Raw genomic sequence first — 27,274 nt, 5'->3', positions numbered from 1 at the left:
TATTTTATTGGGTGCCGGAACCGGAAGTGATGTCTTCTGTTCTAAGACAGTTTTCCCGCGGCTGGTCTGCAGAGATAACAGGAGAAAGTTTAGTGCACCCCGCCACCCCCTGGCCTGGCGTGGAATTACCTTTGCTTGGTCCATACAACGTCTTCCTAGTTGCATGTTTGTGACAATATATATATATATACAGTGATCCCTCGCAATATCGCGCTTCGCCTTTCGCGGCTTCACTGTATCGTGGTCTTCTGTTCTAAGACAGTTTTCCCGCAGCTGGTCTGCAAAGATAACAGGAGAAAGTTTAGTGCACCCCGCCACCCCCTGGCCTGGCGTGGAAGTACCATTGCTTGGTCGATACAACGTCTTCCTAGTTGCATGTGTGTGACAATATATATATATATATATATATCATATATATATATATATATATATATATATATATATATATATATATACACACACACACACAGTGATCCCTCGCTATATCGCGCTTCGCCTTTCGCGGCTTCACTCTATCGCGGATTTTATATGTAAGCATATTTAAATATATATCGCAGATTTTTTGCTGGTTCGCGGATTTCTGCGGACCATGGGTCTTTTAATTTCTGGTACATGCTTCCTCAGTTGATTTGCCCAGTTGATTTCATACAAGGGACGCTATTGGCAGATGGCTGAGAAGCTACCCAACTTACTTTTCTCTTTCTCTCTCTTGCGCTTTCTCTGATCCTGACGTAGGGGGTGTGAGCAGGGGGGCTGTTCGCACACCTAGACGATATGGACGCTCGTCTAAAAATGCTGAAAGATTATCTTCACGTTGCTACCTTCTGTGCAGCTGCTTAGTGAAGCGACATGCTGCACGGTGCTTCGCATACTTAAAAGCTCGAAGGGCACGTATTGATTTTTGCATGTTTGTTTTTCTCTCTCTCTCTCTCTCTCTCTCTCTCTCTCTCTCTCTCTCTCTCTCTCTCTCTCTCTCTCTCTCTCTCTCTCTCTCTCTCTCTCTCTCTCTCTCTCTCTCTCTCTCTCTCTCTCTCTCTCTCTCTCTCTCTCTCTCTCTCTCTCTCTCTCTCTCTCTCTCTCTCTCTCTCTCTGCTCCTGACGGAGGGGGTGTGAGCTGCCGCCTTCAACAGCTTTGTGCCGCGGTGCTTCACATACTTAAAAGCCAAACAGCCCTATTGATTTGTTTGCTTTCTCTGTCTTTATGACAGTTTCTGCTCCTGACGCACACTCCTTTGATGAGGAAGAAATGTTTGCATTCTTTTAATTGTGAGACAGAACTGTCATCTCTGTCTTGTCATGGAGCACAGTTTAAACTTTTGAAAAAGAGACAAATGTTTGTTTGCAGTGTTTGAATAATGTTCCTGTCTCTCTACAACCTCCTGTGTTTCTGCGCAAATCTGTGACCCAAGCATGACGATATAAAAATAACCATATAAACATATGGTTTCTACTTCGCGGATTTTCTTATTTTGCGGGTGGCTCTGGAACGCAACCCCCGCGATGGAGGAGGGATTACTGTATATCTATATATATAAAATCCCTATGTGCGTCCAGGTGTCCGTGTGTGGGTGTCTTCTGATGACGTGTGCATGCGCAGGGCACGGTGCGATGCGCGATACTGTATTACTGTCAGAGAAAGTTAGAGGCGTTTTACGGAAATACAAACCAGTATTACTGCGAGAGGAAATTAAAGGTACACAATACAGTGACGCATATTACAGCCACATACAAGCCAGTATTACTGTCCGAGGAGATTAAAGGCATATTACCGACGCGCTCGCCTGTATTACTGTCAGAGAAAATTAAAGGTATATTACGGACGTACAAGCCAGCGGACGTATAAGACGGTATCCTTCAATAAGGGCTTGCACAGGCATCCTTCAGTAAGGGCGTGCACAAAAAGGCGAGCCTCAAAAGGGCGACCTCAATTGGGCGCAGCGAGTAAAGGCGTGCGTAAATAAAGATCTGCACCTTTGTTTCTCTTCACATATTCCAGAGCCATTTGAACTAAATTATCTACGAACGCCTTTCTTCGCCGCTCTCAATTGAGGTTGCCCTTTTGAAGCTCGCCTTTTTGTGCGCGCCCTTATTGAATAGAGCCGTAAAAGACAGTATTACTATCACAGAAAATTAAAGACACACAATACACGGCGGCAGCCCACGAAGAACGGTCAGCTCAGCAAGTAAACATCAACAAAAGAAAGGCTGAAAGAAAGAAAAATACGACCAACAAAAAGAATGAGGTCAAAGTCCCTTGCCATTTAATATAGACTGTTCCTACTAATGTTTATGCACTACTGTTCTAGCGCCCGTTATTGTAACGGGCTAAATGACTAATATATATATATTTGTCCTCACAGGTGACGCAGTGGTAGTGCTGCTGCTTTGCAGTAAGGAGACTGTGGAAGATTGTGGGTTTGCTTCCCGGTTCCTCCCTGTGTGCATAGCGCTTTGAGTACTGAGAAAAGCGCTATATAAATGTAATGAATTATTATTTTTATTATTAATTTTTTTTTTTTTTTGCAAACTGATAGTTGCTCAAGGACAGCTGGAGCATTATAGAAATTGGCTGTAGAAAGCAGCCATCTCCCATCTTACATTGTCTTGCAGTCTTTTGGAAATGTATATTTAGGGAAGTAAATACAGTATGTTTACTGACATGCTAATACTAGTCATAGTTATTCTGAAGCCCACTCCAATACAAAGGAGCCGGGAGCAAGAGTCTATGCTGGCAGTACTGGGCACAATACAAGAACATGGCCTGGATAGGGTACCAGTCTATCGGTGGCTCCACTCACGCACACACTTGCACTCGCACTGGAACTATTTAACCAAAATGGAGTATCCAGATGTAAAACAGACACAAGGAGACAGACTTCACACAGATAATCAGGTGCTGGATTTGAACTTAGTACATTGGTTCTTAAAAGTGGCAGGGCTAATCAATGTGCAGCACTGTGGCACCTGAGCTAAAAATATACACTTACAGCTTTATATTTATTACTTAGCTGTCGCAAAGCTGCAGAAAATTTATAATCTGACATGATAAACAGTATGAATAAAAAAGCATTTTCTTCGCTTATTTTATATATGCTACATTTTTTCTATTTGTTAGTGCGGATTTTCCTTAGCAAGTCTGTTTTTTGGTCAAATATGAGTGGAAATTCTACATACAAAATGTATGTACAGTTACAGTAGCTGAAATAATATCAGCCAGTCTTTGAAATAACATATCTACTCATAATTGAATAATCTACTGTAGACAAAGAATAAATTGAGACATTTAAAAAAACAGCTGAAATACAATATCAAAATGCTTTTTTGACTGTGTTTTTACCCTCCCCAAACAGTTTTTCCCCTCTTAGAAATCCCTGCCTTGTGTTAAATTTAAAGGAGAGGATTTCCCTTCCAATTTCTAAAGTGAAGTTCAAGTCCTGCAGTAAGTTTTTGTTTTTGTCAAATTTTGATAAATCCCATTGACAGAATGAGCATCCTTTTTTTGAATTATAATGTGCTGATGTAACCTTTAAGTTTTTTTAGGAGTTAAGTATTTCTAAAATTATTTTTGAAAGTATTTTGAAAAATTATAGCAAAATGGACCCAGTGAAATAATTCAAAGGAATACTCTACCCAAAATATATTATTTTTTTGTTACCTAACCCATATAGTTTGTAGTTTTGACTGATAAACATTTTTAATTTCATGATTTATACATCATGTGCAATAACTGTGCATTTTGAAAACAGGACTCTTAACCAGTGAAAGAGGGGGAGAGACGGTAAACACAGTGTTGTGGAAACGAGTCTTTCCTGTTTAATATTCTGAGTTGATTTTTCCAGATATACATTATGTTTTAAACTTGTTTCACCTTAAACATTTAGCATTTTGCACATTTTTTAGCTTACTTTTTAGTTTAGCTTAACTGACATGGATTATGTGACACAAAGTTCATGATAATTTATTTTCTTTTTTCCTATGGATGTTTTTCACATCGTTTCCCGTTGGACAGAATGGGACACCATTACATTTCATTATAGCATAAACTGTTTTCTCTCATTGTGCATGAAAACTTTTTTTTTCTCTAGGCCACCACTGCAAACTACACGAATTAAGTAACATATAAAAAAAAAAAAAAAAGAAAAAAAATCATTAACCAGTTATATCTACGTGGCTGTCTCTGGAAACAATGTAATTTTTTGCTTTATATAGCATTTTTACAAAGCAAGCAGTATTACAAGGCACATTACCACACATGGCAATAAACATCTGAAATGGAAATTGTGTGTTTTGCATTGCCTGTGTTCATTGACAAAAATTAATTCATCTTAGTGTGGTATGTAAAGGGAAATGAATGATTACGGTAGTAGGGTTAGCGTTTATGCATATTTAAGAGGAAAAAAGTATGGAATTATGTGACAAATTCTGATAGTATAGCCCTTTTACAAGATAAAGTAACAACTGACCCAGTTTAAACACAGAAGATAACCAAAATTTTTGTGTTTTTTAGTGCCTTTTTAAAATGTATATTTAAATAACTTGGAAGGTGGGGATATTGGGACATCATGTCATTGTTTGCCTCCATTCCTCAGAATTTAAAGATACCCCTGTTTAGCAAGAGGAGCATTTTGGTTTTGCATTTATAATTGCTCAAAAAGGCACAGAAGTGCAAAGGACAATAAGCTACTTATTTAATATTGCTGAACTTGTGGTACATACTTGGTTGGAGTGCAGCAAAGGCCTTACCTATTGCAGAATTATGTAACTCCGAGATCTGAAATTCCCATGTCTTGAGGTAATAAACCTAAAAATCACAGAAAGAAAGAACACCCAACTATTCTCCAATATGCAGTCTTAAGTTAAAGTGTTATATTTTGACTCCCTTGAAATTTGTTGTTTACTTTTTCGCTCTGTCTTGTAGTAGTAAATAGCAAAATGTCTCTTCCAGGTAATTTATACTCATACAGTAATTAACATCATAGACACTGAATAGGGAATCATGGAGTCATTACTGAATTTTGGGCTCCAGTCACTTTTGCAAAACGTTTGCTCTGCCTTTGTGTTTTGTGCTTTTTTGTAAGCTAACTAAATCTGATTCTACTAAGACTAAGGACTTAAAGCTGTTTTATTTTAGGTTAATTAATACATTTTGCTTTTATTGTAGCAACTGTGGTTGATAATTAAGAAATTTTCCACAATAATGTATTTGGACAGAGCTTTAATACTATGTGATTATATAACTGTTTTTAAAATGAAAAAAATATATAACTGATTAAATACAGTTGACTTTAGTCTAAAACTGTCTAATTTTACTGCTTGTAAATGCAGGCTGTCCCTTTTATACTGATGTAGCATCTGGATATCAGCATTTGCTTTGCTGGCATGAAAGCAAGGGGTATGCTTAGAATATTTTTTGAGCATTTTGCCATCTGGCTTTTGGTTAGTGATTTTAAAGGATGTGAGTAAGTGCTATCTTTTTGGTTTTTTTCTTGTTGCAGAAGTGGGTGGATTTGCTTGAATGATACAGCAAAATAAATTTGTATTATTAGGGCAATAAAGTAATAAAAGTTTAATATACAAATACAGTATGTGATATTTCTGTGTTGATTTAATTAGTTGGTTGTTCATGCCTACACCTAATCCCTAGATAATTTATTTCTGAGAGGTTTGTGTCTGTTAACTTAAATTTGTTAACTGCATAATAAAGGCTGAAATATATATGAGGTACATATTAGATATTTACTTAGAGATTTCAAAACATGGCTGTTATTTTTACCATACTTCTGTTTGGTGGTTAAATATGTTTTAAAACACAATGTTTTGTCAATTAGTAGCAAAATGTAATACTTTTTTAATATGTTGTAGTGAAGTGGTAGCCTTATACACATACGTTAAGTCATTATATAGCTGTTAAGTTTTACCTGAAAAAAGAAACTGATAAATCTTATCCTTTTATGAAATGTTAAGAGGTTACAAACAATGACAGGGAATACAATATTTTTATAATTACTTTCAACATCTTTCTACAATATAACTGTACTTTTATAGACATAAACAGGCTTTTTTATATAAAAAAAAGTCTAAGTACAATAGTATACGAGGATTTAAACTTAAAAATGCTGCATTGTCTGTGTTCCATACAGCAGAAATTTGCTGTGCTCACATTATTTCAGAGTTTTGGTTAAAATATTGTGACAATTGCACTGAGAATTATAAGACTGCACACAATTTAAACTCATCAAGTCCACCTAGAAAGTCAGCATGGAAGCCACTTAATTTGGTTGATTGCTTGGAAAAATGAGATCCCTCCAAATTAAGAGGTACTTTTTTGACAAGTACCAAGTTTTTAATAGTTTGTTCCTATAGCTACTAATATAACTTGAGCTTTCTATAGATAAATTAAGCACTTGAAGTTAGCTGTCTGAAAGTCCCTAATACTATCACTTAGAAAGGAATGGCCTACTAGCCAGACAGCTGAGGATTATAGCTAGCTAGTGTGCTGTTTTTCTAACTTAAGATGTGACCTAATTGTGACATTTAACACTATAATTACCAGAGTCTACGAAAAAACTCGTAGATCCGGCCCACCTTAAAACCATTCGCAGCTCTCTTTTGTCTTCTAAATGTGCCGATTAAGACGAGCCAGCAAGCAGCCGGCTATTCCGTCGCAGAGCGTTCACTAAGTTTTCCCAGCTCATGCCTTGTTTGATTATCTGGGAGTGACTGAACTGCTAGAGTTTTAGTGTGGAAATAATAGATTGCTATTTGGAACACACACAGTTCATGTGTGTTCCATTTCTACAGCAATCTGTGTAAACACATTTTTAAAACAGAAATGTTTTTCATATTTTAGTAGTAAATGACAAAATGTAGGCATAAACTATATAATGTATGAAGCCTGAAGTCCAAAGATCAAGTAAAAACACTTCCACAAAAGGTTCAAGACTGATACAATAGCTTCCGTGGCGTAGCGGTAAGATTTGCTGACTTGTAATTGAGAGTCCCCGGTTCGATCCCCACTCACTCCTATATTTGCCGTTTTCAGTAGTGAGCTCCTCTTTTTGTTAATATTATACAGTACACACATACATTTGGTTTGCGTCTGTAAAACATGGTGTGCATTTATAGGACTTGTAAAAGTTACCTTTTTTTTTTTTTTTACTTCTCTCTAAATTACGATCACGATACATACTACCCTTAGCCCCCACCCCATTCACCCCCCCCCCGACCAGGAATCTGACGCTGTTATTTTTTATTTGAAACGGAATAACTGGAGATGTGAGTGGTGTTTTGAGACAATGGAACTGGACATTCTCTCATCTGGAGGGATAAAAGCTGAAACACAAACGCTGGCGAATCTGCCTTCTTCGTATCTCACTGTCACTTGATTTTTTTATTCGGTTTTATTGAGTGTTCCTGCTCATGCTGAATTAGAGTGCACCTTATGGTGAATGATGTCAAAACAACAAAAAAACACAGACGTAGGTATATATGATATTTGGAATTATTCGTTTTATGACCTGTATAGTACATTTCGGAAAACTTTGTGGCACGGATGCAACATTATTCATATTATTCATATTCATTCGCATAACATCTTGCGTTTTGTAATCAGTGAATGCGTATTTTTTTTCCGATCTTGCCAGTGCCCCCCATGTTGCTGTATGCTGTTTCTTTTGTACCCCAGGACATGCAGAGGATTGAATAGTACAGAGCAGTAAGTTCAGCGTTATATGCAATAATCAGATTCAAATGTTAACTGTTCACACACACACACAAGGATAGTCTTTCCTACATTTACAACATGTGTACCTGTTACAATGTACACGCTTCTCTCTATGCTGTGGTTCCTATTACACACCTGAAAGAAAGAGACAATATATGTGAAAACATCATCGCACTAATGCAATATTATTTGAAAACGAACAGCGTCAGATCGGGTGTGGATTTATGTTGGCGCTATTACTGAAAGAAAAAAAGATCAACATATGCGTTGATACTGCAGCACTGAATAAGCTCACGCGCTCTAGCATCCCCACCCCCGATCTGACTCTAAGAAACAGTGCAAGTACAGACGCAAACCAAGTGTGATCAAGATTTCCCGGTTCGATCTCACTGACTCCTATATTTGCCGTTTTCAGCACTGAATAAGCTCACACGCTCTAACACCCCAAAAAAGAGCAGCTTACTACTGAAAACGGACATAAAATTTATAAATTGGTATGCACTGTAAATCGTTAAGTTTAAAATGTCGATCGCGGTTATTTCTGTTAATTAATTCATGCTTTTTACTTCGAGTCAGAACAGGAGCTTGTTCAGCTTATTCAGCTTCTGATCTGACTCAAACAGCGCCAGTATAACTTCACACCCAACCTGACGCTGTTCGTTTTCAAATAATACCGCATTACTTCGACGATGTTTTTTGATTGGTACTATTCGCGTCATAAAATGATTTCTTCACATATTTTTGTCTCTTTTTTAAAATGTGCGTTGTAGCACGCAGCAACTGGCCACCTGCATGTTCTTGCGCACACTGAATAAGACAGCGCTATATGCAATCATCAGATTCAAATGTTAACAGTTATATAGCACGGAATGGAAATCAGCAGTTCTTAGCATTGCACCACGCAAGCTGTCATATCAACCGCCTACTGTAACTTGCTTTCTTTTTTCTTCGGTTATATTCTTGAATAAAAGTGCACTTGTTTTATTATACTTTTACATGGGGTAGGGAAGGATCCTGAACACGACTGAGACAATGAAAAGTGAATAAAAAAAAAAAAAACAAAGCTAACCTTTGCAAATATCATAAATTACACCGGCTGTTACAGACTGAAATCAAATGTATCTTTTTATTCTAAAATAGTAAAAATAAGAACACTTCACTTCTCATAAGGGAGTCATGCAGGATCGAACTCATGACCTTCTGATTGCCAGGCAGCAACTGATACTGTTGCGCCACGGCGGCAATCATAGTAAATAGGTGTCAATGTCCCACACTAAGGCAGCTTTTTTTGGCGGCGGCTTTTTTTTCTGTACCTAAAGTGAAAGTGTTTCTTTGATATTTGGACTTCAGGCTTCATACATTATATAGTTTATGCCTACATTTTGTCATTTGTTACTAGAATATAAAAAACGTTTCTGTTTTAAAAATGTGTTTACACAGATTACTGCAGAAACGCAACACACATGAAATGCGTGTGTTCCAAATAGCGATTTATTATTTCCATTCTAAAACTCCACTCACTCCCAGATAATCAATCAAGGCATGAGCTGGGAGAAGTTCGTTTACGTTCTAAGTCGGTGGGGGGATGGAATAGCCGGCTGCTGGCAGCATGTCTTTATCAGTACATTTAGATGACAAAAGACGCTGGCAGAGAGGTGAGAACGGTTTTAAGAAGCGATTTAAGGTGGGCTGGATCTGCGAGTTTTTTCGTAGGCTCTGGTAATTCTAGTGTTAAATGAATGTGTATTCTGTGTGACATTCACATTTGAAGCTAAACTAGTTTTTACCATGATAGATGACAAGAAAATTACATAAAAGTAACAACTCCTGTTCTAACACGTGGCTTCTCTTGGAGACAAGGTTAAGATGGGAGGAAAATGAAGGTGTTCTGAATTACTCTTAATAAATGCTTTTGATGCTAGTTTTCTGATTGGTTTTGAATTTTGTCTTTTTTGATTGACTTTGTTTGCATTTTGTTAGGCCCCGGTGATCCAGATATAAAAGCCACTGAAACTCTTAATTGTAAATTATTAGTAGTGTCAGACTTGTGTAGCCATCCAGGGAAGCCTAGCTAGTGAGTTATGCATCCAGCACAAAAGTACATTTATAGAACACTCCAGATTTGAAGTTTAAAGCATAAGGTGTGTGTACATAGTTGTCTGGTTACTATCGCCAATGCTATTCGCATTTTCTATTGCACCACGGGCTATCGAGTGGAAGACTTGTAAAATAGCATGGGATATCTGCATATCATTTGATTTCATAAGAGAGACTTCATTGGGCAGTGCTTTAGGTAACTAGTTAATCTATATCACCATCCTCATGAACTCCAGACAAAAAGCAGAATGATTTTATTTGTGACCAGATTTTGGTTCCTACACAGGATTGTTAAGTTAAACTCCCCCTCCATTACACAGTAAGTAGTTTGAAAATTCCAAGAGTATTTTTGGAATACAGCCATGACACGTACAGATCAAGAGAACCCATTTGAAAAGTGTTGACAACTTGTGAATATTCCTCTGTATGTCTGTCTCTCGATATGTATCTTCCCCTCACAGGTGACACAGTGGTAGTGCTGCTGCTTTGCAGTAAGAAGATTGTGGGTTTGCTTCCCATTTCCTCCCTGTGTGGAGAGCACTTTGAGTAGTGAGAAAAGCGCTATATAAATGTAAAGAATTATTATTAATATTTATTATCTTACACTGCCCAGTAGGCAGAATCTCGGAAGTAGACCCTGAACACACTGGAAGCAATTCAGCTTGAAGTTGGTCGGGGTGCATCTTTGGAATTCCCCATAAAGAGAAGGAGACTGGTGTTAGAACTAGGACAGGTCTGCTTTGATCAGCTAAGTTGGTCACTATCATGACCCTCATCCAGAAATATTAATACAGAATTATACAAGGTGTAAGAGAGACATTAAAGTAAATTTTGTATTTTTGCTTAAATATACATGTATGTATTTTATTTTTGCCTCATTATGGTGATATTGCAATTAGTACTGAATATAAAGTCAGCTTTTTATTATTTTATAATGTGACTCTTAATTTGTACATTTATCCTAACTTATAAGAAAAACTATACTAATCCTGACTAGGATCTCCTTTTGCCCTCAAAACAGCTGTAATTCTTCTTGCCATGGATTCCACAAGGTGTTTGAAACATTAATTTGAGGTTCTGGTCTTTGTTGACATGATTAAATTGCACAATTTTTGCAGATATGTCAGCTGCACATTCATGCTGTGAATCTCCTGTCCTACCACATCCCAATGATGTTCTATTGGATTCACTTCTGGTGACTATGAAGAACACTGAACTCATTGTCATATTAATGAAACTAGTTTGAGATGACTTTTGCCATCTGACATGGTGCATGTTTCTGTCTGCATAACTGCTGCTCATTGAATGTTTTATTGTTTTTGCACCCTTCTGAGTAAACCAAAGATATTTGTATGCATGGAAATTCCAGGAGATCAGCAGTTACAGAAACACTCCGAACAGCCTGCCTGGTTCTAATAATCACCAGCAAGCCCGCGATTCTCGAAAGAATCGCAAATCCAAGAATGGCAATGACTTTCTCTTCACTCCGATATTTGGAGGGATGAAATATTATGGAGGGTGGGTGCGTCCTGGGAAAGTTCATTAAATTAAAAAAACATATTTGTACTAAAGCGGTTACTTTTTGGAGTTGTGACTCATCTGGTTCTGTTTCCGTTAGTTGAGCTCTTTCATTGTGGAGCCGTGACGTCTTTGCTTCTGGTGTGTTTGAAGCGCGTCGTAGGAGCCTTCGTGTATTGTTTTTATCCATGCGGTCTCGTCTTTGTTGTTCTGTGGCTGTGTCGTTAGTTAGAAGTCGTTTACTGTTAGGAAGCATACTCCAACTTACACACACTGACTGCTGGCACAGTGGATTAGAGCAGGTGTAGTTTACAGGTTGTGGTGTTTGGGCGCCACGCACTGACTCTGGGAACTACGGGCTCGGTTTTATATTACAAATCGTTGAGGTCGATACTTGGAGGGATGAAATATCATGGAGGGTGGGTGCGTCCTGGGAAAGTTCAATTAATTAAATAAACAGTACTAAAGCGGCTTCTTTTTGTGGTGAAACGGAGGCTCACCATCTTTACTTTGAGACACAATTGCCACTTCATTAGCGATGGGAACATTGTATCGTCTCGGATCCTGTTCTTTGTCCTTTATTAGCACTACGGCAATTTTAGTTGGTGCCACACCGTCCGCCCCTGCTTTTGTATTGGCTTCTTTTTCAACCTCGTAGCATTTTTATAGAGTTTGCTAATGGGTGATTGTTTATGACTTCAGCTACGTTTCTCATTATTAGCTCTGTGCATTGCTTGTTTTTAGGGAGGTTCATTCGTTGATAAACTGCGTCATCTAGATCTAACACGTACATTTGGGCACATTTGCGGTGGTGATTTGGCTCAGGGTGCTGTTCCAATCCGATGCAGTATTTGTCCACACATGCGAAAGCAGTATGGGCCATTCCCAGGTGGTGGCTTGATATTTACCCCAGTAGATGCAAAGGCAAATGAACTATTGTAGGATCGAATGCATTCCATAAAGCTTTTACTTATTCAAAGGAGGCAGCTTAACCTGACCTTTTTGACAACACCGTGTAGCCCTTCTGCAGTTTCTTTTTGGATCCGTGCTTCTCTTGCATGTAGTGTTTCAGAAGCGCGTTGTAGGCGCCTTCGTTCATTGTTTTCATCCATACGGGCTCGGTTTTGTGTTTCGTTTTGGAGCCGTGACTTCTTTGCTTCTGGTGTTTGTGAGGCATGTTGTAGGAGCCTCTGTTTATTGTTTTTATCCATGCGGTCTCGTTTTTGTTTCTCTGTTACTGAATTACTGTTATGTGATTCAAACATGCCACAAAGACTGCTGGCACAGTGGATTAGAGCAAGTTTAGTTTACAGGTTGTGTTGTTTGGGCGCCACCTACTGACTCTGGGAAGCCGCTGGGTTTGGTTCTGGGGCGCCGCAGCACAGTGCGCATGCACTTCAGTGCGTCCGCCGTGCATAAATTAAACTGTCGTTTAGTAGTTTGGGCGCCACCTACTGACTCTGGGAAGCCGCTGGGTTTGGTTCTGGGGTGCCACGGCGCAGTGCGCATGCGCTTCTGTGCGTCCACCGTGCATAAATACGGTTGCCATTACAAAGATCACATTTTTTCCCATTCTTATGTTTGATGTGAACATTAACTGAAGCTTCTGATCTATACCTGCAGTATTTCATGCATTGTGCTGTTTCCCATGAATGGCTGATTAAATAATAGCATGGATAAGAAGTTGTCCAGGTGTTACTAATAATTTGCTCAATAAGAGTAAATTGAAAACACACTTTTTTTTTTATAAATATACTGTTGGCTGCAGCCAGAAAAATACATAAATGCCTTTGCCTTAGTTGTCACTTGTCTGAATGTCCATCACCCTTCCAAGCAAATACCACTTTAACATTTATTATCTGGTACACATCCAAATTGCCTTGTACTATTTTATATAATTTTACATGTATGTAGGTTTTTAGATATACAGGTACTCGTCGACATACGACCTATGCAAGTTACGACTGTTCGACTTTACGACGCGTTTGACTGTTTCCCCTGCCAGCTGTTGGCAGCGCCAGTTTCCCGCACTCTCAAGTCTCGCTACGCAGCAGTAAAAATATACGCAGCAGTGTTGCCCCACGTGTGTTTGTGTCTTGTTGTTTTGGCAATTTTCGATAATAATATAACCCTAACATATAACCCTATAATATTAACACTAATAGCAGCTTTCTACTCAAAACGGCAAACTTGAGAAGCTGCCAGCATCAAACCCAGAAGCTCTTGATTGGGCAGTTCTTAGGATTGCACTACGCAAGCAGTCGCATCAACTGCTTACCGCAACCTGCTTTCTTTTTTCTTCTTGAATAAAAGCGCACTTGTTCTGTTATACTTGTACTTGTGAAAGTGTTTATTTGATATTTGGACTTCAGGCTTCACACCAGTCATTCTCAGTCACACACACCACTCACATCCACATCCACAGTTATCCCAGTCTCGTTCGTGCACAAGTTTTATATACAATCATCACATTCAAATGTTAACAGTTCCCACACACAACTGCTGACTCCCAATCAAGAGCTTCTGGGTTCGATGCTAGCAGCTTCTCGAGTTTACCGCTTTGAGTAGAGAGCTGCTGTTGTTGTTAATATTATACAATAAAAACATACATTTGATTTACGTCTGTAACAACCATTGTAAATTTATAGTGCTTGTCAAAGTTAGCGTTCACGCTCGCCCCGATCTGACACTGCTCTTTTCAAATAAAGACGCGCTATAACAGAGGTGAACTCAGATCAGAGAAAACAGAAGCCCTCCCCGCAAGAAATGTCGACTCACAGTGTATGAATGGCATATGGAAGAAGTGTGTTAAGCGTTATGTAAATACTTTTGCTGGATTTAACAGTGAACAAGAACTTGATGAGATTCGTGAAGAAATAGTGAAACTGTCAAAAGACCTTTCATTGGAATGTGAAATGGAAGATGTCGAGGAGTTGCTAGACCGGGAATCAGGTGAACTAATGAATGAAGAGCTGATAGAATTGGAAGAAGAAACAAGAGAATTGGAGTAAGACGAAGAGGAGGAGGTGCCACAAAGAATGTTCACCACAAAGGGATTGTCAGAAGATTTATCTACTGAATAAACTCCTCGCTCATTTTGAAAAAATGGACCCAAATATTGAACGATTTGCGAGGATTGAACGGATGGCACGCAACACATTTCGTCCTTATTGCGAAATTTATGAAGAGAATAAAAAAACAAACAATTCAGACGAAGCTCACTATGTTTATGAAAAGAGCAACTCCTCCCATCACCCCGTCCGCAGCCTCGCCTGATCTGATGAAGGCGATATCGACAACCCGCAGCCAAGCACCAGTGGTGCCAGGAATTAAATGTACAGTACAGTATTTCTTGTTTTGTACGTTTTCCACATATTAAACAAATTGTACTGTAGTATGCTGTGTTTGTCTTAGAAAGTAAGAAAATGTTGATAAAATATTACTTTAAGATGATTACAATATTATTACCCATTCTAATATTCTTACCTTAAATTAACATAGGCCGACTTACGTCCAGATCGACTTACAACCAGTCAGTCGGAACCAATCGCGGTCGTAAGTCGACAAGTACCTGTATTACGATCAGGTCCTCCATTGTTCCTTCTATTCTGTCATTTTTATGACTTTTAAAATATTGACTTATTTTTACTGCATGTAAAAATAAATTACATCTTTTTTCCTGAGGCCTATTAAGTTTCGAAAGATCTGCATAATTTGCCTTTCAAAATAAATATAAATAAAATTAATAATTCAATAATATTATCAAAAATGAAAAAAAAAAAAAAAAACTAAATTCCTAAATCCTCCATGCTTAATTGGAATTGGGCATTTCCCTTTGTAATTTGTAGTTACTGGATAAACCTATTTCTGATTTAAGCAACATTTGTCCCTTGCTACTAGACAGGAAAAGACTACTGGCAACGCTCAGCAAATTTTAACATCTCCTGAAAATTGTTTGTAAAAGAAGTATTCGTTAAGATTGAATATAAAATAAGTCAGTTGTTTATAATGGACAAACTTTTGAACACACTGTACAGGTATTAGAGTATAAAATAAATTGCAAATGCACATCTATTGGTGCCTCATGCCGTAAAATTGTGATTAATTAGTATGTTGTAACAAACTTTTTTGTATTGTTTAATTCACCCAAGTTACTGTAATATTATTTTGCTTTTTCAATTTTATGCAATGGTCTTTTTAGTAAAAGCTTTCTTTCTGTTGTAGTATCTTATTTGATTACCTTTATGTTTGTTGATTTGATCCATCTAAGCCTCACTTTTTTGGGGGTGGGGGGTGGGAGTCCACATAGAATAGAATATCTTTAAAACTGGATGGCTTGTATTTGCTGTACAGCTTAGAAGTTCTTTACTTCAGTAGGTCAAACTGTTATCTTATAAACCTGTCACAAGTGCCACTTTGTATTGTCCATCCATCCATTCATCCATTATCCTACCCGCTATATCCTAACTACAGGGTCACAGGGGGTCTGCTGGAGCCAATCCCAGCCAACACAGGGCACAAGGCAGGAAAAAACCCCGGGCAGGGCACACACACACCCACACACCAAGCACACACTAGGGACAATTTAGGATCGGCAACCTGCATGCCTTTAGACTGTGAGAGGAAACCGGAGCACCCGGAGGAAACCCACGCAGACATGGGGAGAACATGCAAAACCAACACAGGGAGCAGCGCTACCACTTTGTATTGTGACATATGTTAATCTTCTGTGTTTCCTTTAATTCATTCAACACAGATCTTCTAATTATTGCATTTTATGGATAATTTGTTAACCAACAAATATTGTGCGTTACTTGAAGCACTCCCCAATATTTTTCAGTGCTCATTATAGAGTCTCCCTGGTTATAATGAAATGATGAGATTTAGTGCATTTTCCAAGTTGAAGCAGAGACAAGAGAGAGATTGTTTAGCTGATGAGAAAGTGAATTCTCCCCCTGCCATTTTTGTCTTTCAGCTGGTTGAATTCAGGTTATCCTCAGAGACACTAATGAGGGTCTGTACTGAAGAGAAGCAGGTCTTGTGTAACAGATGTGTCAGACATGAGCCCCAGAGAGGCTGTTCTCAGATCATGCTTATTTCTACTATATTTCTCCCTTTCATCACATTATGTTCCAGTCTTATCTGTTGCCCTAAATAATGTCAAGAGTTTTAGGAATGTTTTAAAATGTTCAAGTGTCCAACATTTTTATGATTATAAAGGGAACAAATTTTCCGCATGGACACTTTTCTGGTCTCACTAGTACATTATTCAGTTTATGATAAATTTTCTTATATGAGTAGGAAGAAGCATCTTATATATGTTTACAAAACACATTTTTAGTTACTTATGCTTTTCACCAGTCAACATTGACCTTATTTTCATTTTCTATGTTGCATGCTCTTGGATTGTTTATAGCATTAACCATTTCTAGTCTATGCTTATCTGGTATAACTTGTAAACTGTGTTAAGGATCCTGCTTTTTGATCACTTACATTAAGAAAAATGTCTATATTTTTAATAGATTGTTGAGCCATCGAGTTTTATTGCCTTGATGTTTACAGAATTTTGTTTTTTCAAGTTCTAGGTAAATGTAAATTTTACTCATGAAACCATTCATTTTAATGAAGGTATAGAATAAACCTTTTGTTTTTTTTTTTTTTTTTTTTTTTGAAAAATACTTCTTTGGTACCTTTTGGCATACAAGTTAAAATTGTATTTCCCAATCACATCTTAACAGCAACATCTATCTCTCTCTCTCTCTCTCTCTCTCTCTCTCTCTCTCTCTCTCTCTCTCTCTCTCTCTCTCTCTCTCTCTCTCTCTCTCTCTCTCTCTCTCTCTCTCTCTCTCTCTCTCTCTCTCTCTCTCTCTATATATATATATATATATATATATATATATATATATATATATATATATATATATATAGGGCTGGAATGTCCCATGAACAAAGGCAACAAGATCCACAAAGAAAGACAGATTTAAGGGCTAGAATATCCGAACCACGAAGAAAGACCAGTGAACAGAGGTTTATAAATGCTCAATGTGATCAAAACAGATGAAGTTACGGTTGTACCCGTTTTACTTAATTGGCATTTCACTGAGCTAGTACAGTGTAAAGGCAAACTTTGCCACATCTAATCACAGAAAGAAATGTTGGTTATCTAACGGATAGGAAGTCAATATCCTAAATTAATTATGTGACAGTACAACACAAAGCTGAACACAAACATTCATGGTATATATACTCTGAAATACGTGTATGTATGGACTAGTAAAATGATTTGCTATTACCCTTTTATCAGGATGAAATGGAGACTTCTCAATCTGTCAAAAGAGGTTTAGAGGTTAACCTTATGCTAGTACATATCATTAGTTCACAGCCACAAAAGTTCTGGTCCTGCATGCTTAGTGGTTTTGGGCATCATTGTGTTATCTTAAATGGAGCCTGACCATAGATCTGAATGACTTGTAGTCCGTCTCTAGTGCAGGACTTTTTATTTTAAGGCAGTGTTCTCCCTAGCGTCTTTCATGTGAGATGACAGCCGGGCGCTCAACTAAATATGACAGCCGCAGATCTACAGGCACAGGGAGATCTAATGATCTGCAGAGATGGCAAGGGACGAGCGAGCTGGTTGGCAAATATTTTAGAAGCAGGATCGCATGTGGCAAGGGGAGAGGCACAGGGCAGGATGTTACCGATCCCTCGATGCTGAACAAGTTAATAGTGGGGACGAGGTGGAGCAGAGTTCACAAGCAAAGAGTATGGGGAGGTGGGCTTTCGAGAGGGGACTGTACATGGTAATAACGGGGGCAGAGCAGCTTAATACAGTAGCAAGGAGTATGGAGAGGTGGGCGGGCGGGCGAGAGGGGGCTGTACATGTTAATAGCGAGAGCGGAGCTGCATTTCACAAGCAAAGAGGATGTGGAGGTGGGCGGGCGACAGGAGGACTGATAAAATAAAAAAAAGACAAGTGGAACCAGCCTGTCAGATATCAGAAAAAGAGCGTCAGGAAGTGACGTCTCTGTTCTCAGTGTCAGTGCAGTCTGTGTAGTGCTGCTAAGCGTACAACTGCTCTCTTCTTGTTCAGTACATAGCAAACCAATATATATATATATATATACAGTTGTTTAAGCATTAGGTGTGTTCTGTGTTCAAAAATCCTCGTAGCACTCACTGTGGTTCCTGTTAAAGTGACCCCATCTGCCATTCATATATTTGCTCATATTTGGATCTGCGTCCATATTGCAAAAAGTGTGCAGAAACCCGTGCAACACACAGTGTCCTGAGACGCCACAAACTAATGAAGGTGCAGTGTCAACTCCTGATGTGGCAATTTCAGACAGACATTGCAGAGGCTGGTCCATCAGGGGAAATCTCTTCAGCACACACTCTGCCAATTGATAAATCCTAAGCAGTGCTTATCTGGCATAAACAAACAATGGTTTAAAGATTTTGATTGGCTAATGGTCAAAGAAAATGGTATGTGCTGCTCACTGTGCATAAAATATTCAAACAAACACCCCCCAAGGAGGAAGTTACCTTGGGTAAACATGCCATGCACAAGAATTTGAAAAGAAAGCTTGCTGGTCCATGAAGAAAGTAAAATGCACATTGAGTCTTCTGCTGACCTTTTAGGAAAGCATGTACTAGAGCAAACTGGAATCGGTCAAATTGAACGATCTGTATCTGTGTTAAATAACTTGGAGAGATGCCTTTGTGGGAGCTTTAAGATCCTTGCATTGGTTGGCAAAAAATGAGTTGCCACATACAACGTTGTTTGAAAAGCTGTTGGAACACTGCAAAGAAATGGGTTGTTCCTTTTTACAACATCTCAATGTTGGTAGAAGTGCACATTACACCTCTGAAAGAATAATGCAAGAGCTGCTGGATGTCTTAGCATCAGAAATAAAGTCTAACATGCTGAAAAATATACACGCTGAAAATTTTTTCAGTGTTCTGTGTGATGAAACCACAGACATCTCAGTTGTAAAACAATTAATTATTTACATTAAATATGTTTGCCAGGTCACTAAAGAGGTCATAATTAGTTTTGTATCAACCCGCAATATAATTGATGGCAAAGCAGACTATAACCAACACACTGAGTGAGGCTATTGACAATCTAGGCTTCAAAACTGCTAATCTGGTTGGACTAGGTCAGATTGAGTGGCTGTTATGATTGGGAAACAAAGGTGTGGCAAAACTGCTTAAAGATAAAACATCTGGACACTTGGTCAACTGCCACTGTGTAAACCACCGATTGGCCCTTGCAAGTGCCCAAGCAGCAGCTGCTGTACCTTATTTAACAAAACTGAACGACATCTTAAGGCAGCTATTCTATTTCTTCCAAAATTCTTCAATTAGGATGGCTGGTTTAACGGAAATTCAAAATATTCTGAACATTTCCCAGATTAAGCTGAAAATGGCCAGTGACACTATGACAGTGTATTATGAGTGTCATAGCTGCGCTGGAAAGAGAAGCCACTGAACGAAAAGACGTCACAGCTGAAGGGTTAAGCAGATGTATTAAACCGTACAATTTTGTTTCCTCTCTGATGATGCTTTCAGACGTATTGCCTTTGTTGTCCATCTTATTTAAGGCATGGCTAAGGCAAAATGTCAATCTTACCGAAATTGAGCCAATTTTGCTAGCCACAAAATTGTCCATCATGGAGTTGAAAGACACTCCTGGGAGATATTTTCAAAGCCTTCATCATTGTCTGACAGAAGAATGGTCAGATCTCCGAAATTGTTTATACACAGAGGGATGTAATGTCATTCAAAACTGCAATTTATATCAAATACCTAGAGACAGTTGTCAAGCACCTAGATGCAAGATTCCCTGACATGCCAATTATTTCCAGCTTTTCAAAAGTTTTCAATGCAGAAACTCGCAATTCAAGTGAGTCTACTGAAATTATTTTCAATCATTACTCCAAAAATGGTAGCCCTCCAATTTTAAAATATGAAAGTAGCAGGCAGGAATGGACAGTTGCGTCAAAAATGATCAGAAGTAAGTCATACAAAGACTTCAGTCCAAAACAGATTTTACTAAAAATGACAACATCAGAGCTCACAGTCGTTTCCAAATTTAGCCAGACTAGCTCATATTGGGCTAGTGATCCCAGTGAGCACAGCTGAATTTGAAAGGGGGGTTTCTGCCCTTAAAAGGATCAAGACATGTTTGAGAAATCGCATGAATCAAAGCATGCTAAAGAATCTCATGCTGATCTCCTTGGAGTGCCCAGATCCTGGGGATTTTGATTATGGGAAAGCTGCAGACAACTGGGCCTCTAGGAAGAAAAGAAAAATAAATATTTAACTGAAGACACCTTCTGCACATGCAAGTTGGCTTTGAAGAATATTTTAAAATTTTTCTTCATTAGGTTTCCCATACTTTTTTTTTTCCGTTGTTTTCACTTTTCTTCCTGACAGTGATAATACTTGTGCCTCTTGGTTTATGTCATAACAATTGTTATTTAAAATTTTTGTTAGAGTTGCAGGATCCTGAATTGGATACTTCTTAAATTTAATAAAAATATTCTGGCACAAGTGTCAAAGCTTAAAAAAGGAAGTCATATTGAGCATTGGAAAATAATTAATAATAGTTAACTAATAAAAATAGTGCACATTTAATTTCCCCGTCCCGCCCTACCCGACTACTTTTTCATGCCACCCAGCTGGAAAGAATTTCTGGGGAGAACAATGTTAAGGCATTATTATTTTGGTTAGGATCAGTGAGATTACAAGAAATGCAATTTGTCCTCTTGGCCGCCTGTCTCAACTATGTCATATATACGTCCCTCATTCTTTCCTCATAGTCTTGATTCTTCAGTGCTCTTTACCATTTTTACTGTTGTGTTAAATCATTTTTAATATCAGCTTAAAATTGTATTTTTTTTTTTTAACTAATTTTACCCTTGTTAGCTTCATAAATAAATTTTTTAAATGTTAGCCATTTAACATTTATGCTGGAAGCTTTCAACCAGCATACCTAATTTCTAAAAATGTTATGTAATAATAATTCTTTGCATTTATATAGCACTTTTCTCACTACTCAATGTAGGTTTCCTCCTAAAATGAGAATTCACTTAGGAGTGGGGGATGATTTGTTTTTGATCCTATTTTTGTAAAAATGCACCTATTTGTGTGATTTCAATAAAATAAAAAAATAAAATAAAATGAGAATTCACAATAATGTTTAATTGATTGTGTCCTGGATATCTCTTTCACGCATGGCACTTGGATAAGCATCTGATTTACTTTTACTACAAGCCACTTCCTGGTCAACACTGTCCAGCATCACAAAATATTTACCCATCTTTTCCATGTTATTTTGAAGTACCATAAATGCTGTAATGTATAGCAGTATTGGGAATAAATATACTATTTTGTATTCAGATGGGTGTATTTCATTCTTAGTTGATCCCAAGTAAAAGAAGTCTGATATTTGTTTAAAAAAAAAAAAAGAGCGGAATACACTTATGTCTGTGAATATTTACTTGTATTTACCTTTCTTAGTTTACTTTTTAATATTTTTTTAATTAACATATTACAATGGGAGAAAAACATGCAACAATACTTAAAATAGTAAGCCTCTATAACTCTAATGAATTCCTCTGATATGTTTGGAAAACTGAAGAACATTTTGGCTTTACTTAAAATAACATCTAAGGATTGCCACAGCATCAGCCTTGTTAATTTAATGCCATGCTTTAGTATATTGTTCTGCTTCGTATTCATCAAACAGATTTATTGGTGTTTGAGGACTGTTATGCTGTGTCACAGCCCCTGGGAAATGAGACACAAAAGCCCCATTAGATCCACCTTCCCGGCTAATAGTCAGATTTAGATATCTGCTTGGTTATTGCACATGTTTCACTATATAATAATTAAACCCCAGCTTTTCATGTTCAGTTCCTTGAATTGCATGCTAACCTAGGGGGAACATGACTGATAGTCCCACACATGGCCTGGCTCTTAGCTGTGGTTTTTCACGCTTGACTGCAAATACAGTAACAAAAGAAAAGTGTGGTGCAGACAAAGACAAAGAAAATGATCAGCTGTATATTGACATTTTAGCTGGCTTTCTGGCTCAAGAACAGTCTTCACAGTTGTTTTGCATTGCCTAATTTCTAGTTACGGTGCATCTGCTCAGCTTGGTCCTGGTGTCTCAAGGCCTGTTAACTTACTAAGTCTCTGCCTTTTTGAGTGTTTGAATGTGATGTGTATTGTTAAAAAATATATATTTTTTTTTTGTTTTCAAAGATGAAGACTAACTTTCCTCACAAGCTTTGTGACAATGGTTTCAGTGATCAGAAGGAATTACTACAATCTAGAACAGTTAGGTTTATAGTTAAAGGTGTCAAAATAATAAGTATGGGAGTGGAAAAAAAACAACATGATTAAAACATTAACTTTTTTGATAGGACTTATTATATTTCACATTTCCTATGCCCTTTTTATGCAAATAGATAACTATAAGTACACTATTTCAACATGAAATGCTTTTCTGGGAAAATCAAAGTCTTACCTTACTTTCTTTGACCTTTTAGCTATTATTACCCAATGAAATGGTACAGATAATGTGCTTAAACATAATTACTATCATAGGCAAAATGATGTAAATAAGCTTATCATATTAGTATGGGTACTTATTGCTAATGATTTAAAAAAAAAAAAAATGTAAATGAGTTTAACCTCTTTAGCATTAGATCCAAGCGTTACTTGGGCTGCGAAAACCTGTTTTGGCATCATTATTACTGTTATTATTATTTTTGTTATTATTGTTCATTTCATATTATTTATCATTACTGCTATTATTTGTATCATTATACTTTTGAGATTTAAAAAAAATGTCATTTTATATGGGGGAAAAAAAACTCTTTTTACATGTTTTTTTGGAATAAAATGCACTTCTAAGAAGCTTAAATAAATACCAACATGCGACACTGTGAACAGTCTATAAAATTCTAATGCAGTAAACATTTTGCATTAGTTCAAGAAATCTGCACATCATTTTTGATGCACATATACTTTTTCAAACAAAATTAACTATTTAAATCAGATTCTGGGAAGGGTCCGTGTACTTTTTGGTATTTGAAATTTCATTTTAGAAGCAAAAATAAAAGGAATTTTCAGATTTTGATTTTTGATCATAAAATAAAATGAGGGAAAATAAGGTATTTTTTAATTCTGTGTTAACAAATAGCAGTCATAAACTTAAAATTACACATACTTTTCTCGATTTATTTGTGATTCAAATAATGAAAGTGTTATAGCTCAAAAACAACAAAACAGACGCATTTTCATTGTCTGGCACTGGATGTCGTATACTTCTTCTACGCGATTTTTGACGACACGCGTGAACAGTCCTCCTCCTCAAAACACATCGACCGACGGCCTTGAAGTTACACTGCATGGCATCAGCAGAGGATGGGCCATTACGTTGTTTTTCAGAACATTAAAAGAACATTTCAATGTTCACTCCGGGATGAGGACGTGACTCCAGAAAAACTGAGTCACATCTTTCAGGTAAAAATACAAGCTTTGCAAACTTTGCTTCATTGATGTAGCAGTTATTTTATGAATGTTATTGTTATTACTTACTGTGAAACAGCTAACATTTGGTGATTTCATTTACTAACACTAAGTCTGGCAATTTTTATAGTGCTAGCATTTTGAATTGTTGCTCATTGACTTTTACCGGCTACTATGCTAGTAATCGTTTCGAGTATAACCGTGCACACAGGTGTAACGCGTTAGGAGAGCAACATGATTTACAGAAAGTTTTCTTAACATGTGTTACACTTGTCAATGAGCAACAATTCACACTATTACACACATTCAGAATGCTAGCACTGTAAAAATTGCCAGACTTAGTGTGTGTAGTAAATGAAATCACCAAATGTTAGCTGTTTCACAGTAAGTAATAACAATAACGTTCATAAAAGAACTGCCACATCAATGAAGCAAAGTTTGCAAAGCTTGTATTTTTTACCTGAAAGATGCGACTCTGTTTTTCTGCAGTCATGTCCTCGTCCCGGAGTGTCACTGTTTTACTGTTCCGAAAAACAACGTGATGGTCCATCCTCTGCTGATGCCATGCAGTGTAACTTCAAGGCCGTCGGTGGATGTGTTGTGAGGAGGAGGCGGACTGTTCGCACGTGTCGTCAAAAATTGCGCAGAAGAAATATACGACATCCGGTTTCAGACAACGAAAATGCGTCTGTTTTGTTGTTTTTGAGCTATAACACTTTCATTATTTGAATCACAAATAAATCGAGAAAAGTATGCAATTTTTTTTGTTACCACAGAATTAAAAAATACCTTATTTTCCCTCATTTTATTCTTTGATCAAAAATCAAAATCTGAAAATTCCTTTCATTTTTGTTTTTCCATTTTTGCTTCTAAAATGAAATTTCAAATACCAAAAAGTACACGGATCGGGAAGGACATATTAGCTTTAATTTTATTCTAATACAGATTTATTTAAACCACTGAATCTTTTGTTCAGTTAACCCTTTTTTATCCAATGCTATGTATTGGGGTGTCTATTACAATGTTTTTTTCTTTTTTTCTTACACATTGGCTTTTTTGTTGCTTTAGGTAAAACATGACTACAGAGGCAAGTTCAGTAGGCGAGAAGGAAAGCCAACAAAAATCAAATAAAGCAGAAAAAGATAACCGTCCCCCACCAGCACAAGACTCTGAAATCACAGAATTGCAAGAAATCCCAGACGGTGGTGCTAAAGAGGAACCACAGACCCAAGAAAAGCCACCTGCTGAAACCTCTGGTTGTTCCACAGAAGAGCAGTTCAAGCCTCGTAACAGGTCTTCAGCTGGCCGAGGACTCTCACGACTGTTCTCCTCTTTTCTGAAACGCCGCTCACAGTGTTCTGAAGGAGAGGGAGTAGATTCTGAGAAAGAGGGCAGTAAGACTAAAGAAAACAATGAAATATTAGTGGACCCTGAAATCCAGGAGGTGGAAGTTTTGCTGAAAGCCCCCATTGCTGATGCAGAACCTGAACTCAGAACTGAGGGAGACCCAGCACTAGATCTGCATTCATTGAGCAGTGCAGAAACTCAGGTATGATTTTCTTCTTCTGGACTTTATTTTTTTTTAATTATTCTTTGGCATATTTGTGTTAATATGGATAATGTGTATGGATATCACTGTTCTAATTGTGCTAATTTATTTTTAGATCTCTACTTTTTAACATGAGAAGAGAGAAAACAAATGACAAATTACTCGAAATGTTTGTAAAAATAGCACTGAGAAGATTACTGTCTTGCAGTGGGGGCTAATATGGCACTAATCCCACTTTAAACTTAATGATATTTTGCTCTCTTCCTCTATTTTTAACTTCATCTACCTGTCTATCTTTTGTAAATATTGTATGCCATTTCTCCAGTAATGGACATTTTCATTTTAAGTTTTGAGTTGCATACAAAGTTATTTTATGAATGTCTGTAACAATGGATACATTTGTAGGCCAGAGACTATTTATTTACAGTATATATAATATATATGTTTTAAAAAGGTTTAGTTAAAATTCAAGCAAACTGTCCATACAATAATAGAGAAAAGTTGTTACACACACAGAATAAAAGGTTAAAAAAAAAGGAAAAATGTTTCTTTTTGTTAAAAACTTCAATTGTTTCTATACCTAAGGATGAATTATTTCATTATGCTTTACTTCACATTCAGTACGTTCTAAACGTATGCCTCTGCACATGCAACTGAGCACGTTAAGGCACGATTTGAAATCATGTGCCATCCATGCCTTACCTACAGCAAGGCAGATTACTGAGAATATTCTGTAATCAGAGGGACAATAAATAGTTAGAATATAACAATTCAGTTCAGCTTGTAGGGGTTATAAGAACCTAATACCTAAAACATAAGCAAACATTTAATATAACTTAAATAAAAAGCAGATGGCTCTTACAATATATATAATTTATATAAAATATACATATATAAAATCCAACGCCTGTATGTCTGTCCGCTTTTCATGAGAGAATTACTTAATGGATTTGGATCAGGTTTTTTTCTATAATTTGCTTGAACAATCAAGTTGATTTTGCGACTTCAATCATTGCGCTAAGAATCCTAGTTTACTTGCTGGAGCAGTATATTCGCACTAATCCAAGACAGAGGCTGCAGGCCGAGGGGAAGGGGAAGCCTGACATCGGGAGTAGGAAGCCTGGCAGTGCCCTTGTCGCAGTCCTCTTTCACTTCTATGAGGTCGAAGCCACGGGGGATGACTAGTATATAATATATATGTGTATATTTATGTATATGTAACACATTCTGTAATACTGTGTGTATCTAATAATTTTTTTTGCACTTGAAAATGTTTGAAACTATCACCATGAATTAGTTCATTTTTATTATTATGAACGTAAGAGAAATAAATATACCTTCATTGTGTCTCAGATATAAGCATGGGGATCTATCCCAGAATTCAGTACTTTATTTAAACATGAGGTTATGTGTTTTAGATACAGGATTTGAATTATGGTTTCCTAAAATTACAGTGATACTTTTCATTACTTGTCCTGCAGCCTGCTCTGGAAGACCAGGATAGTGAAAAGGAGGACGAAGACGAACAGCAGCAGGAAGAAGGTGACTCTGGAGAAGTGGTTCAAGAGGCCCAATCTAAGGAGAAACATTCTGAGGAGGCAAAATCTATCTCTAAGGCTCCCCGCAAGCTGAAAAGCATGCACTGCAAAATCACTTTACTGGATGACTCCAACTATGAGTGTCAATTGGATGTATGCTGCTTCTTTTTATGCTAATTGTTTTTTTATTTCTGTGAAAATAGTCATGTCAACTGGCTGATAAAGATACACGTGCATAAAATAGTATCTTATATAATATTTCTAAATAGAGACGTGGTGGCAATTAAGAGAAAAGGAAAAAGCTAA

At 37.3% G+C, this 27,274-nt stretch overlaps 1 protein-coding gene across 6 annotated transcripts in view; it reads left to right on the top strand.

Moving 5' to 3' along the window:
• epb41a (erythrocyte membrane protein band 4.1a) overlaps positions 1-27,274 on the top strand; it is a 181,378-nt gene that overhangs the window by 61,547 nt on the left and 92,557 nt on the right. For all 6 annotated transcript variants that reach the window (XR_007933468.1, XM_051918993.1, XM_051918994.1 and 3 more), the window contains exons 2-3: positions 24,950-25,430; positions 26,912-27,121. Coding sequence is in view for 5 of the 6 variants with exons in the window: in XM_051918993.1 (XP_051774953.1) it covers positions 24,957-25,430; positions 26,912-27,121 (684 nt within the window). In the remaining variant the exon portion in view is untranslated. The remainder of the gene's footprint in view (positions 1-24,949; positions 25,431-26,911; positions 27,122-27,274) is intronic.

Source organism: Erpetoichthys calabaricus, chromosome 14, assembly GCF_900747795.2.
Source record: "Erpetoichthys calabaricus chromosome 14, fErpCal1.3, whole genome shotgun sequence".
Lineage (NCBI taxonomy): Eukaryota > Metazoa > Chordata > Cladistia > Polypteriformes > Polypteridae > Erpetoichthys > Erpetoichthys calabaricus.
The sequence above is the reverse complement of the archived record's forward strand: the minus strand, read 5'-3'. Positions and strand labels throughout refer to the sequence as shown.